The sequence below is a fragment of the Herpailurus yagouaroundi genome, unplaced genomic scaffold (assembly GCF_014898765.1).
Source record: "Herpailurus yagouaroundi ecotype Mexico unplaced genomic scaffold, PumYag 182, whole genome shotgun sequence".
Classification (NCBI taxonomy): Eukaryota; Metazoa; Chordata; class Mammalia; order Carnivora; family Felidae; genus Herpailurus; species Herpailurus yagouaroundi.
The window spans coordinates 48,296,487-48,313,141 of NW_024412413.1; the positions used below are offsets into that span (position 1 = coordinate 48,296,487).

Below are 16,655 nucleotides of genomic sequence, written 5' to 3' on the forward strand. Positions count from 1 at the left end.
ATAGGAGAAAGATCTATAATGAAGAGGAAATGACTAATACAAAATAGCCTATCAATAGTGCTTTTTACCTTCTAAAAGTGATCACATACATATGTTCTATGTTTATAACAAAGTAGTCCAGGTAAATGTTCTTGTAGATGTAAAAAATAAAGCATAAAATTTTTTAAATCAGTGTGATTTAAAATTTTCAGTGACTACCGAGTTGCAAAATTGTAATTAGTATTCAGCTCTTGTAACTCCTAGTCACAGGTTTCATGAAAATACAAACAAAACACCATTACAACCATTAGCAGTTAAACCACAACCCCCTTCTCTCCTGCATTCTCATCCCCCACTCCCTCTTTTATTGCGTTCACCTCTTGTGGCCTACAATATACTGGCTTATTTCCCCCCTGATATTGTACCCCCTCCCCACCTCTTGACCCCATATCCTGCTTCTGCTACCACTTCCAAGGCTACTACTTCCCTTTATAGCCAAGCTCCAAGACAGTTGCCCCCAGCGCCTGTCTCCATCTCCATTTCTCTCATTCTCTTTTGATCCATTTCAGTTGATCTTCTGTCCTTACCATTCTCCTTCCATTGCTCCTCCTAAGGTCATCAAGAACTTCTACTAGCCCGTTTCTCGGCTCTTATCTTACTTGATCTATCAGCATTGGACCACTATCAGTATCGGTTCTAGCAGTATTGGACAGAGCTAATGACTGTTTCCTGATACACTGTCTTCACCTGACTTTACATTATATGCACCTTGTTTTTCTCCATACTCACTGCTATTTCTTAATTTCATTTTCTGGTGATCTCCTTAATCTCTAAATGTTGGTGCCCATGGCTCAGTCCTTAGACCTCTTTTTTTATCTTTACTCACTCCTTTGATGATACTAGTTGGTCTTAAAATTTATAAATCCATCCATATACTAACTTCCAAATGTGTATCTTTAGCTTAGACCTCTCCTTAAATACTAGACTTGTGGGTGCAATTCCCTTACCAGCATTTCCACTTTGATGTCTTACAGGCATCCCACATTCAACATGTCCACAACAGCACTTCTAATCTTTCTGCCAAAGCCTGCCCCTCCCAGACTTCCCACCTCTATGAAAAGCAACGATGGTTTTTTTTTGGCTCCTTGGGCCCAAAACCTTAAGAGTTATTCTGTCTACTTCTCTCACATCTTATTCTTAAAACCATCAAAAAATCCTATTGTATCTATCTTCAAAATAAATCAAAACCTGACACCCTCTCAGCACTTCCACTGCTATTACTCTGGTACCACCTACCACTCTATCATATCTGGAATACTGGAACAGCCTCCTAACTATTCTCTCTGCCACTATACTTTTTGCTTTATGTGTGTTTTCAACACAGCAGCCAGGGTGATTGATCTTTTAAAATGTTTTATAATGTCACTTCTGTTAAAAAACCCACAAACAACTTCACATTTCCTTCTAATTAATACTGTAAAGTACTTGCGGCTACCCTCAAGTCCCTAAATGACTTGGTCCCTTATTAACTTTTCTGGTCTCACCTCCCCCTTCTTGTCCCTTTATTCACTCTACTCCAATCACACTGGCCTACTCAGATATGCCAGGCATGCTCTTACCTTAGGGTTTTTGCCCTTCTTGCTCCCCTGACACTTAACATTCTTCCCTCAGATAAGAATGGTTCACTTCTGGGACACCTGGGTGGCTCAGTCAGTTAAGCGTCCAACTTCAGCTCAGGTCACGACCTCATGGTTCGTGGGTTGAAGCCCTGTGTAAGGCTCTGTGCTAACCTCTCTGAGCCTGGAGCCTGCATCGGATTCTGTGTCTCCCTCTCTCTCTCTGCCCCTCCCCTGCTTGCTCTCTGTCTCTCTCTTGGAAAAAAAAAAAAAAAAATCATTAAAAAAAAAAAAGAATGGTTCACTTCCTTACTCCTTTAGGTATCTGTTCAAATGCCACAAACTCAGGGAGCATTCTCTGACCTGATATTTAAAACTTCAACTATCTCCTCCTACCAAAGGTGTTCCCTCCCCTACTTTATTTTTATCCATATCACCTAATCACTATCTTACGCTTTATTGTTCTATTTATTTAATATCTGCCTTTCTTTTACTAGAATGTAAGCTTCATGAGAGCAAGGATTTTGTCTGGTTTGGATACTGCTCTATCTTCAGAACCGAAGACAATGCCTGGCATATAACTGGGGCTCAAAATATACTAGAAGCAAATGAATGGAAGATCAAAGGAACAACTGAATGAATGGTGACATAAATGTTAACACAAGGATGGCAAATAGGTTTCACGTTGAGTGCCAAGTGCAAATGCTTGGCAGTAGTTGCACTAAGCGATGTGTAAGGGATTCTAAGGCCATGTTAACTTAGAGAGAAAATACAACATGACTGATTATCAGTATGTCATTCTAGTACCTACCACCCCAGCATTAATTCAGATTAATAGGGCTTGATCTCACAAACCATGAGACCATGACCTGAGCCAAAATCAAGATTTGGAGACTCAACCAACTGAGCTACCCAGGCACCCCATAGTATACTTTACTTTATTACATGGAATAAAATACATATAAGTATACAAAATATGTGTGTACTGTTTACCAATAAAGCTTCCTGTCAACAGCAGGCTATTGGTAGTTAAGTGTTTGGTAAGTGAAAAGTTGTACACAGATTTCTGACCGTTGGGAGGTGGGGATGGGAGGGTGGTTGGCAACCCTAACCCCGCGTTGTTCAAGAGTCAACTCTAATTGTGTTCTGCAAGGTTCTTCACACAGATTTTATTAGCAAAGACTAATAAACAGGAAATGACTGAGTAACAGATTAAGCAAAATTAGTGAAAAGCAATGCTTAAAAGTAATTAGAGAATAAAAGACAGTATTTCAAAGAATGTGAGAGGCTGTTTTTTACCCTTCTGAAAGTAAGCCTACTTTGGAAACAATTTTTTGTTTTGTTTTGTTTTTTGAGAAAGAGAGAGAGTGCACAAGCAGGGGAGGGGGCAGAGGGAGAGACAGGGAGAACCTCAAGCAGGCTCCATACTCAGTGTGGAGCCCGATGCAGGGTTCTATCCCACAACCCAGGAATCATGACCTGAGCTGAAATCAAGAGTTGAATGCTCAACCAACTGAGCTACCCAGGCACCCTTACTCTGAGAACAATTTAAAACATCCTTCTTAGATAGATGTTCTATAGTAATACATTTTTTTTAACTCCTAAAAATTTTACCTTTATATATCATTAGAAAAAAATTTAATACTTACTAATCATAATCTTTTTACCATAATAGAATACATTATTTTTCAGAATAATTATGAACTCATGGCACTTACATTCTGTTTCATGCTTATAGGCTCCTAACGTTAGCTGGCGAGATGTTGTTAATAATTGTTGCATCATTGCTGTTGGGTCTTGAAATATCTAACGGGATAGAATGAAAAAAGACCAATAACTTCAAAGTTCTACAACTTAAAATGCTTTTAAAATTCTCATTATAAAATCCTCTTACCATTTCATCATAGAACTCTGAAACCACTGTCTTTTTTCCCAGCATTGCATTGGTGTCTGACTGAAACAGCTTTAATAAATGATAGAGGGTCACCTGTGAAATAAAAATAGATGTCACACCTTTGCAATGATTTTCATCATCGTGAGACATCATGATTTCTGTAACTGAATTAGAGACTGGAATTAGCTAACATGTCAAATTCAGGATCGTATCTCAACTACAACTTACTGTGTGGCAAATCACTCAAACTCTGTATCTTATTTTCCTATTAGGTATCATTATCCATCCACATCGACTAAACATGAATGCTTTGAAGAGAGTAAGTATGGATGTTACAAAGCGTCTCTACAAGATGACTACTTAGAAAAACAATATAAAATACAGCTATAGAAATTAAACTGGAAAATCATTAAGATATGAATTCTTTTATTTACACAGGTAAAACTAGATCAATTTTGACAGCTATTCTGTGAAGATTAAAGTCTACAAATTTACAGGGAGAGGGAAGATTTTATACTTTCAAAATAAATAACCAATACTAAAATGCTCAGTGAATGCAAAATATTTCTTCGGTGATCTATTATTACATAAATAATAAATAAAAGTCAATGATAATTTACTTCTGTAGGAGCAACAGGTCTTCAAAATACCTAAGAACAGGTATAATAGGACATCAAAGGAAAAGCTTTGCAGCATAATGTGTGATTACTTGAACAAAATAAAACCTAGGTAGCAAAACAGCAGAATTGATGTTATAGAAACCAATTCAGAGGCCTCAAAGAATTTTCTAAAAGGTTAGCTAAAATCATTATAACATGTATGATATACCATACTTAATTTTTTTTTTTTTTTCCATTTGAGAGAGAGAGAGCGTGACAGCAGGGGAGAGGAGCAAAAGTGAGGAGGGAGAGATAAAATCTCAAGCAGACTCCACACTCAGTGTGGAGTCCAATGCGAGGCTCAGTCCCACGACCCTGGGACAAAATCAAGAGTCAAATTCAACTGACTAAGCCAGCCAGGGGCCCCTATATACACCATATTTAAAGCAGATAATTTAACAATTTCTGGAGTAGACAGAAGGGAGAGGAGACTATGTGAGTGGATTAACCAGAACAGAAAAACTCACAACATGAAAACTTACGGCAGAAAACAGCAGCAGAGGTCAGAGCCAGCACTCCCAGTGGAACCCCAGGGAGGCTCCAAGCCCAAAGTCGGCAGCTATAGAAATCAAGAATGCTGTGTGGTGGCAAGGCCTGTTACCCTTCCCTTCTCCCATCACTCAAAGACAAGAGAACATACCCTCCTGTGAAACTTACAATTTTTCACCCAAACAATCAAATATGAAGCAAAAATAAAGATATTTTCAGGCAGCAATGGTTCAAAGGTTCATTACTCAGGCATCCTTTCTGAAATAATTCCTCCAGCAAAACAAAAAAAGAAGCCTGGAATGATGAAGAAAAAGAACCATCTGTCATCACATGAGGAGGTGACAGTATTACCTAAAATTGAAAAATCAGGAGCACCTGGGTGGCTCAGTCAGTTAAGTGTCCAACTCTTGATTCAGCTCAGGTGGTGATCTCCCAGTTTGTGAGATTGAGCCCTGCATCAGGCTCCGCTGACAACATGGGGCCTACTTGGGATTCTCTCTCTCTCTCTCTCTCTCTCTCTCTCTCTCTCTCTCTCTCTCTGCCCTTCCCCCACTCACCTGCACATGCTCTCTCTCAAAATAAAACAAAAAAATAAAACTGAAAAATCAAACAGATTGAAATATAGGAGATGCATGGAGTAATTTCTAGAGAACTGAAAAGAATCACTGTGGTTCTTCTTGGGAAGGGGCCAGAGAAGGGAGAAAGAAAATGTTATGAGTTAAATTGTGACCCTGCCAAAAGATATGCTGAAGTCCTAACCCTTAGTACTAGTAAATGTGACCTTACTTGGAAATAGGGTCTTTGCAGGTGTAATTAAGTTAAGATAGAGTGGTTAGGCTCTAATCCAGTATGACTGGTGTCCTCGTAAGAAGAGAAGACACACAGAGACAAGGAGAGATAGGGGCCAGGTGACAATGGAGGCACAGATTAGAGTTATACTGCCAAAACCAAGAAACACCTGGGGCTACCTGGAACTAGAAGAGGTAAGAAAGGATCCTCCTTCTCTTGAGGTTTTGGAGAGAGCATGGCCAACACCTTGATTTTGGACTTCTAGCCTCCAGAACCGTGAGAATAAACATCTGCTGTTTTCGGCCACTCAGTTTGTAGTCCTTACATTTTTTTTTTAATGTTTTATTTATTTTTGAGACAGAGACAGAGCATGAGTAGGGGAGAGGCAGAGAGAGAGGGAGACACAGAACCCGAAGCAGCCTCCAGGCTCCGAGCTGTCAGCACGGAGACCGATGCAGGGCTCAAACTCACAAACCGTGAGATCATGACCTGAGCCAAAGTCGGATGCCCAACTGACTGAGCCACCCAGGCGCCCCAGTTTGTGGTCCTTTATTATGGCAATCCTAAGAAACTGATACAGGAGACTTGTATTTTTTTAGAGTATTTTTTAAAACCGTGTGCACATTTTACTCTTATAATTTAAGAGAAATTTTAAAACTGCATCATAAAACTGTCCTTCCTTAAATTTATTATTCAGATTCCCAAAAGCATTCATGCAGATATAGGCAACGAAAAACATCAAGATAAATGTCTCTAATTTTGAAGGATGTTTGAAGATTCTTAGAGCAATGGAAATGCCTATACTAGCTATGAAGATAATTCTAGGAATAAAAACCCAACTTTAGCATTCTGCTTTTAGGAATAACCATTCCTTTTATAATGGCTTAATCTATTAATAGGTTATTGGGTAACAGGAATTAGTCACAAGTTACTTAGGTCTTTCTTCTATATTTTAAATAAACCTTCTTGACTTATTTTAAAGAGCCAACAATTAAAAAAGTATAAAGGCTTCATTGTACTAAAAGAAAATGATGGGCACCTAGTTGGCTCAGTCGGTTAAGCATCCGACTTCAGCTTGGGTGATGATCTCACAGTTTGTGAGTTCGAGACCCACGTTGGGCTCTGTGCTGACAGCTCAGAGCCTGGAGCCTGCTTCAGATTCTGTGTCTTCCTCTTTCTCTGTCCTTCCCCCACTCATGCTCGGTCTCTCTCAAAAATAAATAAACATTAAAAAAAAAAAAAGATGACAATAGTTTTTGGATAATAAAATTCAGGCCTATGTAGATCTATATGGAAATTTATTCAATAAGTTCATCACTGCAGAAGTGTCATAACCACTCTTTCCAAGACTGGACTTTGAATGTTGTCTCATACTGAAGTTATATGATACCATCATTTCTTTCAGAGATGTATTTTCCAATTGAGAGTGGTGGGTGAGACAGTTGAAGAACAGACAAGGCAGCACATTCTCAAAGTAAAAATGAATTCAAAGCAATCTTACAAAGTTAAAAAGAGTTTCTGCTATAGTAGCATTACTGATTTCTTCTCCTCTCTCAATATCTGCTGCATTTCTGTGCTCTATTCTCCCTAATAGACTATTTTCATTAAGGACAAGAACAGTATCTCATCTTTGTATCCGACCCCTAGAACAATATCTTGACAAATAATGGATATTTAATAATTTCTTGCCAAGTAGAATATAATGTCTTTTGAAAGTATTCTATTCTAAGAAGGACAAAAGAATGATAGGAGATCTGGAAACCTTATCACATGGAAAGTATTTAAATAAGCTATAGATGTTATTCAGGAGAAAAGAAAACAAATGTATGAACAGTTATCAGTAAAAAGTTCAAGGAAGCTTACCATAAACTGGAGCTTTCTTACATTTAGAACTACCTAGATCTGAATAGGATGTTTCACTTAATGACAAAAGTCAAGAGTCTGTCTACTGGAGACAACAAGCCCAAACAAGACTCTCATTTGAAAGACTGCCTAAAGAAATTCCTACGCAGGAAGAGTATGGCCTATATTATGGGTCCTAAATCTTACTGTGCACCAAGATCACCTGGGTACTGGCCCCCTCTCCAAACCTACTAAATCAGACTTTCCAGGGGATGGGGCCTAGGAGTCCAGATTTTTAACAAACAACTCCAGTATCTCTGGTGCAGTCCATTAGGAACTAATTCTCTGAACTACAGGCCCAGATCATAGCTCCTTTAGAAGCACATACACTTCTAAAAATGTAATCTGATAATTAAAGTGTAAATGTTTGGTGCTAAAGGAATGCACTGAATCTAACAAGATGAAAATTAACGGTGATGACCTGAAACTAGAGTTAAGCACCAGTCATGCATATGTGGAATGAGGGAGCCATAACTGAGTTGTGACCCTATAGGTTTACAAACAAAACAAGCTGAGTGGACTTAGTCCAAAAAAAAAAAAAGGGGGGGGGTCATGGAAAGAATGTGAGGTTTGAGTGCATATAACTTGGGTTCAAAAACTAGCTCTGCCACAGTAACTGTGCTTTTGAGCAATATGGCTTGATTTCTGAACCTCAGTATCCTCATCTCTAAAATGACGGTATCACCAACCTCACAAAATTGCTGAGGAATCAAAGTGAAAGCTTTGATTATCAAGCAACAATGTGATAAGAAGAGATCAAAAGATGAAAAAGTCAGTGGTTATAAATAAAAATTCATGAATAAAATATAAAGTAAAGCTGCTAGTACGGACAGCAACTTGAAAAAACAAAAAGACTATTGCTAGGGCTTTTAACTATAAAAAGTGGGTATTCTCATTCTTGACACGAGTTGGACTCATCTTGTTTATTACTAATAACCAAATAATATTAATGAATTTTAAGCTTTTTTTTGTTCTAGTAATCACACAATCCCATGACTTCTTTCTGAGAAATGTTCACATTATATCCCATCTTTCTACACTTGAAAAATTAAAGTTTTGAAAGGCACTTCCCATGAAAAATCTCAACTCAAGGCAAAATATACTATGCGATAAGCTTACATAAAGTGTATCTGAATAAAAATGTCAATATATAACAAACTATTCAAGTATTGTCACATTTTCACAATTACAAAAATCTATTTTATGGTTGCAAAGATTGTCATTACTCACAGGTCTTTCATTAGGATCAATGAAAAATATTTTGATGATTATTTCAAATTCACCCCATCCTGTTTCAGTAATTTCATATGGAGGCTTAGTAACAACTGAAAGGAGAGAAAAAAATAATTATAAAATATTTTTAAATTTGTATATTATGAATAAAAAATCTTTTTAAATTTGTACATTATGAATAAAAAAACTGTACTGTACCTCTTAAAGGATTGCCATAGCTTTCATGTAATTTAAACTGGATTTTCTTCACATATGCTGACATATCCTAAAATACAGAGGAATTAATTAGTTCTGCCATCTATATATAAAAACTGAGAGAATATGTATGTAGTCATGTATTTTTTTTTTAATAACAGCTTTGTCAAGATATTCACATACCACGTAATTCACCCACTTAAAGTAACTATTCAATGGCTTTTAGAATATTCAGAGTTGTACAGCCATCCCCATAATCTATTTTAGAATACTTTTATCACACAAAAAAGAAACCTCATACCCATTAGCACAAACTCCTAAGTCCCTCTTCCTCTCATTCACTGGCAACCACCATTCTATTTCTGTGTCTATGGATTTGCCTCTTCCGGACATTTTATAAAATGGTATCATCCAGTATGTGGCTTTTGGTCTGGCGTCTTTCACTTACCATAACATTTCTAAATTTATTCCATGTGGTAGTAGCATGTATCAGTACTTTATTTCTTTTTGCTGCCTAGTAATATTCCATTGTGTGGATATCCTACATTTTATTCACCCATTCATCGGATGAAAGATATTTGGGTTGTTTCTATTTTTTTTTTGGCTATTAAGAATAACACTGCTAAAAACATTCATATGAAAGTTTTTGTGCTTTAAAGGGTTTTAAATGGAGAAATATTTGTTCAATTAACATCTACTGAATACCTACTATGTACTGACTGCATTCCAGACATTAGATTCATCAGCAAAACAAAATTACCAGCAGCCAGATTATACAGCAGTTTTGCCATTCATCCTTTCTGATGGTCTTTTACCAATTGTTAAAGAATTAAAAAGTATGAACTACTATTCCTGAAACACCTGATTAAATACTAGGCTAACTTAAGATGTGATGATTGGAAGATGTGCTGTGTTTGTAGCATAGTTCTTGTTATCATAACTTAATTTTAGTTACAAAGTTTTGCAAAATTGATTTCTGCTAACAGTTATATGATGACAACTCTCACTTTATTCTTTCAACTTTTTTGGGTTGACATTTCTACAATGGGCCAATTTTATAATCAGGAAGTTACTATAAAATAATATTATAATTTACCTTCAATCAAAAACAAACCATGGCTTCAAAACAGTTATAGGAGAAACAAGTGCCTACCTCATTTCTATACGGTTTGACATACACTGTCCACTGATGGGTGTGCCCATCCTCTTCTCTCTTTTTCCCGAAATATCGAGCAACATTACCATAAACTATTGGTTTAACGATAGTAACCCCCTAAAAGAAAAATAATTTCAACATCAATTAATATTGTATTATTACCCAAATGTACAGAATAAGAGCTGTGAAAACCTGTTTTAAAGAATGGCAGGTGATCTAAAAACGTAGAGTTTTCTTATAATGTGGATTTCTCTCAAAAAATCAATTTCAGACGATTATTCTCATTTCATATTAACACAAGTAAGTAAACACCAGATTAATTATAACGTTCCCGCTTTGAAAATGTCTATTTAAGTCATGTCAAGTACTTGGAGAGGTTTTTCTTTGTTTTTGTTTTGAAGAAAGGCAAAAGGCTATTTACAAACTTGAAAGTGAGCCTCAGGAATTAAGACCACCAGTTTTGGCTGCCATCACCTGATGGTAATAATGTCCTGATTTATCAGCTTATAGCAGTGTTTCCCAAAATACAGTACAAATATTAAAGGCAGTTTGGGAGAGGATTTTAGGTAGAATTAGGGCAAACATTGTTCATTTTATTACTTATGTGTTAAGTTCTGAGATGTAAGTACATGTTTCTCGGCACATCTGGTAAGTGTACAAGTGGTGGGTGTTGACAGATGATCATGGAAAGGAGAAACAAAAAATTTCAAGTCAGGAGAAAATACTGAATGACATGAAACTTCACATGAAACTTGAGACTAGTTGTTCAACAGTAAGAATGTAACTGACTGTGCAAGTGCAAAATACACCACATGTGAAAAGTGCTATGCCAATGTACTCAACAATTACTAAGAAAGGAGGAAAAGCAGCGAACAAATGAAAAAAAACTTTCCATTTTGGCCGGTAATTAACAAAAAAATCCAATCCCTACAAGCCTCAAGTTAGTTCAGAAGAAGGCAAGCAATCTGTATGAGAATTTAAATAGTCACAGGAAGTGCTAGTGACACTTGTGGCACAGGTTTAAGGCCTGAACAAATGAGCGTAAGGTGAATAGACAATAGATCCTGTAGCTGTTACCGTGTTACTGGAAACTTGCAGATTTCCTCAGTGACGCAGAGGGGGTTCATTTATCAAGAGACTTTCTATATGAATGAAATTTATCTAAATTTGAAAAAGATGCCTACAAGACCACGTAACAATCAAGAATGAGAAATAAATCCTTAATTTTAAGACTCTACGTGACTAACTCACACTCATTTTTGACAGAAAAGCATTTGAGGACTACAGGCCTCAGCTCCACACTGAGCGCAGAGCCTGCCCCAGGGCTCACACCCACCACGGTGAGATCATGACCTGAGCCGAAATCAAGAGGTGGACGCTCCATCAACTGAGCCGCCCTGGTGCCCCCAAACTTTTTGAACCTTACATGACCACGAGTACAGAAAGTTTTTTTAAGTTCTCCAAAAGCCAATGTTTTAAACTTCTGGTAGTACTTTCCTATCAACCCAAAATCTTGTGCAAAAAGCTTGGCTAAATATATATTTATGAAATTTCTGGTACTATGAGTTTTACCTGACCCCCTTCCAATACATTTTGGCAGTTTTTGAAATTTTCCAAGAACTCCTACTTTGCATGTGACATGAAAGCACTGTGTGTAATAGTTGTATGCGCACACAGTTAAAATTATGTGAAAGCAGTAGGAAACAGAAAGGGACTCGAAGAAAAGCTAGAGGGACTCGAAGAAAAGCTAGAGTAACTAGATTGGTGCAAACGTGGGTGATTGGTTTTTTAAGGAAGAATCTCCTTTATGCAATAAACCTGAAATCAGAAGGGGTAAACATAGGTGTTCTATCAAGAACCAGTTAGTCCTGCCTTAAAAACTAACGTGCCAGGAGATGCAGGAAGTGGGAGGGAAATGTTTAAGTGTCAAACATCACGTTAGGCTCTACAACAATTAAAAAAAAAAAAAACAAAAAAACTGAACATTTACTGAATGCTCTCTCCGTGCCAGCCAGTGTTACGTTCTTTGCATGCCTTGATTCATATCTTGGCGGAAGCTGGGGGGCTCTGTGAACACCACGAACTCTGGAAAGCTGCCTCAACTATCCTACCCTGGGGATAGGGTTCTTCGGCGATCACACTTGCATGTGCCCTGTGGGGTAAGCCTCCGTAAGGCTGCTGGAGGGACTGCATCAGAGAACCGAGGAAAGCGGTTAGCTACAGTGCTTGGCACGGGAAGCGCGTAATCCAGTATCTGCCACTGTTACTATCCTCACACTCAGGTGGACGGCACCCCGGTTTACCGGTGCCCGGGGCTGGCAGAAGATGACACCAAGCCCTCCAACTGGCTACTTGCCTCGGCAACAATGTCCAGTTCTCCCCAAACCACTACCGGTTGATTTCTGGAGGGAAGGCGGCCAAACGGTAGTCAAAAGAAACCCTTATTTTCCCGCGGCAGCTGTGACTCCCCGTCTGGAAACCGCGGTTCAACCCCGAGCCGAGAAGAAGGCGCGAGAGGGAAAGCAAACGGGCCCTCCTCACGCTGCGCAGGGAGGAGCCAAGACCGGAGAACCGCTCCCGGAGCGGAGGCGTGGGCCGGGGACTGACCTTCACTCTCCCGCCGGAGTCAGGCCCAAATTCGGCCATTCTCTTGAACATATTGTCCTACAGAAGAAGCCGCCGCCGCCAGGGAAAGAGACCGGGGCCGGCGGGGTAGCCGCTCCCCTCAGAGGCCCCGCTCCTCCCGCGCGGGCTCAGACGGAAGGTTTCTGGGTAGAGCGAGGGCGAGTCACCGGGGCTCGCGGCGCTGGGGCACAGCAAACTCCTCGCGGCGGGCGGCGTCCCGGAAGGCCGTTTAGCCCCGCGCGGTGTAGCGCCCGATGGAAGGAGGAGAGGTGGCGGCGCCGTGCGCAGGCGCGACGAGCTCGCGCGCACAGTGCGCACGCGCCGGGCCGCATCCCTCTTGCTGGGCGTGCGGAGGTGGCGGGAAACCGCTGGAACCGACCCAGACCACCTGGCTACAGAGTAACCGAGAAGTTGGCTTTTAGAGCCAATACCTTGTCATCGCTGAGCAGTTCCGATTCTGAAATCAAGTTCATTAAATCTACTCGCCAACCCCAGCTTTTCGTGGTCTTCATCCAGACCTCCACACTTGAACGGCTCATTTCTTATTTACCTCCTTCTCTCCTCACTTTCTTTTCTACTCACAGTTTAGATTCCAAGGTCCATAACTTGACGGCAAACCTTATCTCTATTGCTCGTAAGTGGCACTGATAACTGCAAAGCTTAGTGCAGCACTAAACTAGTGGTTTCCAATTGAAGTTTTAGATGGTAGCCAGTTCTCTCTCCTTTTTCTCCACTAGTTATTTTAAGCTTTTCCTGAGTCTCAAACCTCCGACTGCAACATCAACCCTCTCACTCTTAGCGGATGACTTTGCATGCGTGTTATTTCACAGAGAAAAAGACCTCCATGCCAGCAGACCCAAACATAAGCTTTGGTTTGCCCAATATCCTTCATCCCTTCTCTTCTGTTCAAGAGGGAATCTTCTTCCAGTTTAAAATCAGTTCTTCAGTCTGTGTTCTGGATCTCATTCTTTTTTGCTTCCTCAAGGATTTTGCCCCAACGGTCATCCTCACCCTGCCCTGTATCATCAGCCTTTCTTCTACTTTGGCTTTTCCCCATAAGAAAAGGTAAGTTTAAATCTTTCTTATTAAAAGCAATATGTAGGTTCCTCAAAAAGTTAAAAATAGAACTACCGTACATCCAGTAATTGCGCTACTAGGTATTACCCAAAGGAAACAAAATTACTGATTGGAACAGGCACATCCACCGTGATGTTTATAGCAGCATTATCAACAATAGCCAAATTGTGGAAAGAGCCCAAATGTCCATTGACTGATGAATGGATAAAGAAGATGTAAATACACACATATAATGGAATACTACTCAACCATAAAGAAGAATGAAATCTTGGCATTTGCCATGATATGGATGGACCTAGAGTGTATTATGCTAAGCGAAATAAATTAGGAAAAGACAAATATGTATGATTTCACTTATATGTGGAATTTAAGAAATAAAACACATGGGCATGGGGGAAAAGAGGCAAATCAGGAAATAGATTCTTAACTATAAAGAACAAACAGGGTTACTGGAGGGGAGGTGGGCAGGGGGATGGGTTAAATGGATGATGGGTAGTAAATCCAATTACTACTTTCCCTTAACTGATTTGACTTCTTGACGGGATTTGATGCTGTTATCCACTGCCTCTTTTGTGGTGCCCATTCTCTTGGTTTTTCTGTTATTTCTCTGGCATCTGATTACTAGATGCCTCAACTATCTAGTAGGTACTAGTTACTGACTAACTAGTCACTGTCTCCTCTATGTTCCCAAAGTGCCCAAGGGATTGTAACTCTTATCATGTTATATATTAATTATTTGTGAATTCCATGAAGGCAATAACGATCTTATTCACCTTAGTATTCTTAGACCTTAGTCAACATTTCTTGTGCCCAATAATGTTTGTTGAACAGTGAGTAAATGAAAACTGGAAAAGTCAAGAAGACTTGAGGCCATTTTTCCAAAGGTAATTGAAACCAATGAGATCTGTTAAAGACACTGTCATACAAAATGCTTCACATCATAATATGGGACTTTTTTTTTTTGTCCCCTGTACCCTCATCTGAAGTTCACCTTTTCCAAATTATGGCTTTCAAAATGTGATCTCTGGAACCCAAATACGCCCTTTATAATTATTTTTCCAGCTCTCCTTTTTCTTCTGTTCTCCTGTTTCTCAGAGGGGTTTTTATTCTTTGCTTAAAATCTTACCCTAAGTATTTTTAAAGTAAAATAACATTTAATAAAATAAAATTAAACAAATACATAAAACATATTGGAAACTTTGGGGGAAAGATAATGAATTGAATACATATCTTTTGCTTCCCCCCAAAACTCCTTTAAAGCAAGTAAAGAGATTTTCAAAAAGGTATAAACCTTTAAGGTAAGAAGAATGGGAAAGAAGGTGAAACAAAATCTTGAAATCTGGAATACAAATGGCAAGTCGTATAGAGCAGTCCTGAGAGCTGAGCAGTCAGAACTAATAAGCTACTCAATTTGCACTACAGAAACTTCCCAAGTTTCAAGAATCTGTAGTTGTGGGGATCTCTGGAAGTAAGGGTGGGGGAAGATGGAGAAAAGGAGCTAACAAAGACTGTTTGAGAGGCTGTTTAAGAAATATTAATACAATTAAACAATTACATGCTATTTACTGCCAAGGAATAAACAGAGAAAAACATGGTCTCTATATTGAAGAACAACAGGTAGAGTTGAGGAAAGAATACCGTACAGAAAATAGGTAGATTAATGAAATTATGGCTGCCAGGGGCTAAGACCTCTGTCCCTCACTTAACTCTTAAAATGCTGGCAACCATGGGGCGCCTGGGTGGCGCAGTCGGTTAAGCGTCTGTGAGTTCGGTCAGTCACGAACGGTCCGTGAGTTCGAGCCCCGCGTCAGGCTCTGGGCTGACGGCTCAGAGCCTGGAGCCTGTTTCCGATTCTGTGTCTCCCTCTCTCTCTGACCCTCCCCCGTTCATGCTCTGTCTCTCTCTGTCCCAAAAATAAATAAAAACGTTGAAAAAAAAAATAAAAAAAAATGCTGGCAACCAGGCCTTTGTTTTCTAGCAGCCAATAGGGAGAGGCTTCTCTGGGGAATCTGACCAGCCTAAGGGAAGAGATCTCAGGATCCCCGATGAATCTCACTCAACCTATCTTGATCATCCTTCAGCAAAGTACATATGGTCAAATCCACATAAGCCCTTGGAACTCCAAATTAAACTTTTATTTTTCAACTCCTAAATTTAAGCAGATAACCAAGGATTACCAAATAACTGAGAAATGCCTCTAATATGAAACATAGAATTCAAAATAAACAAAATGACAGATTAGAGGAAACATAGGGAAGTAAAGGTCAAAACAAAACAAAAGAACAGTGATGATATTCAGATAAAACAAAAAATAGTAAACATGACACTAAACAAAGAAAAAAAGGAACATTTATAAAGGAAAAAAGAGCTGTAGGAAATTTGAAATATGATAGTAGAAATGCAAAAACTCAATTAGGGGCACCTAGGTGGCTCAGTTGGGTGAGCATCCGACTCTTGATTTTGTCTCAGGTCATGAGCTCATGGTTCATGGGATCAAGCCCTGGGTTGGGTTCCAGGCTGACATCACAGAGCCTGCTTGGGGTTCTCTCTCCCCCTCTCTCTGCCCCTACCCTGTTTGTGCTGTCTCTCTCTCTCTCTCAACATAAATAAATAAACATGTAAAAAACTCAATTAAAAGGTCAAATGATAATATCAAAGAAATCTCCCAGAAAGTAGAGCAAAAAGACAAAGAAATGGGAGAGAGGACGGAAAACATGAGAACAGGGGCACCTGGGTGACTCAGTCGGTTGAGTGTCCAACTCTTAATTTTGGCTCAAATCATGATCTCAGGGTCATGGGATCAAGCTCTGCGTCAGGCTCCATGATGACATCTTGGACCCTGCTTGGGATTCTCTCCCTCTCTCTCTGTCCCTCTCCTTCCACCCCGCCCCCCCCAAAAAAATTCTGTATTAGGTTGCTAGGGCTACCATAACAGAATACCACAGGATGGGTGCCTTAAACAATAGAAATTTATTTTCTCACGGTTGTGGCGGGTAGAAATCCACGATCAAGGTGTTGTCACCTTTGGTTTCTCCTGTGGC

At 39.4% G+C, this 16,655-nt stretch overlaps 1 protein-coding gene across 3 annotated transcripts in view; it reads right to left on the reverse strand.

Moving 5' to 3' along the window:
• YEATS4 (YEATS domain containing 4) overlaps positions 1-12,819 on the reverse strand; it is a 65,121-nt gene extending 52,302 nt beyond the window's left edge. The window contains exons 1-6 of one of the 3 annotated variants that reach the window (XM_040491458.1): positions 12,520-12,819; positions 9,910-10,029; positions 8,760-8,826; positions 8,559-8,653; positions 3,490-3,582; positions 3,314-3,401 (exon numbers count right to left, since the gene is read on the reverse strand). In XM_040491458.1, coding sequence (XP_040347392.1) covers positions 3,314-3,401; positions 3,490-3,582; positions 8,559-8,653; positions 8,760-8,826; positions 9,910-10,029; positions 12,520-12,570 — 514 coding nt within the window. In that variant the 5' untranslated portion in view covers positions 12,571-12,819. The remainder of the gene's footprint in view (positions 1-3,313; positions 3,402-3,489; positions 3,583-8,558; positions 8,654-8,759; positions 8,827-9,909; positions 10,030-12,519) is intronic. The other 2 variants (XM_040491459.1, XM_040491457.1) reach the window with 2 other exon arrangements.
• Between the last annotated feature and the right edge of the window lie 3,836 nt (positions 12,820-16,655).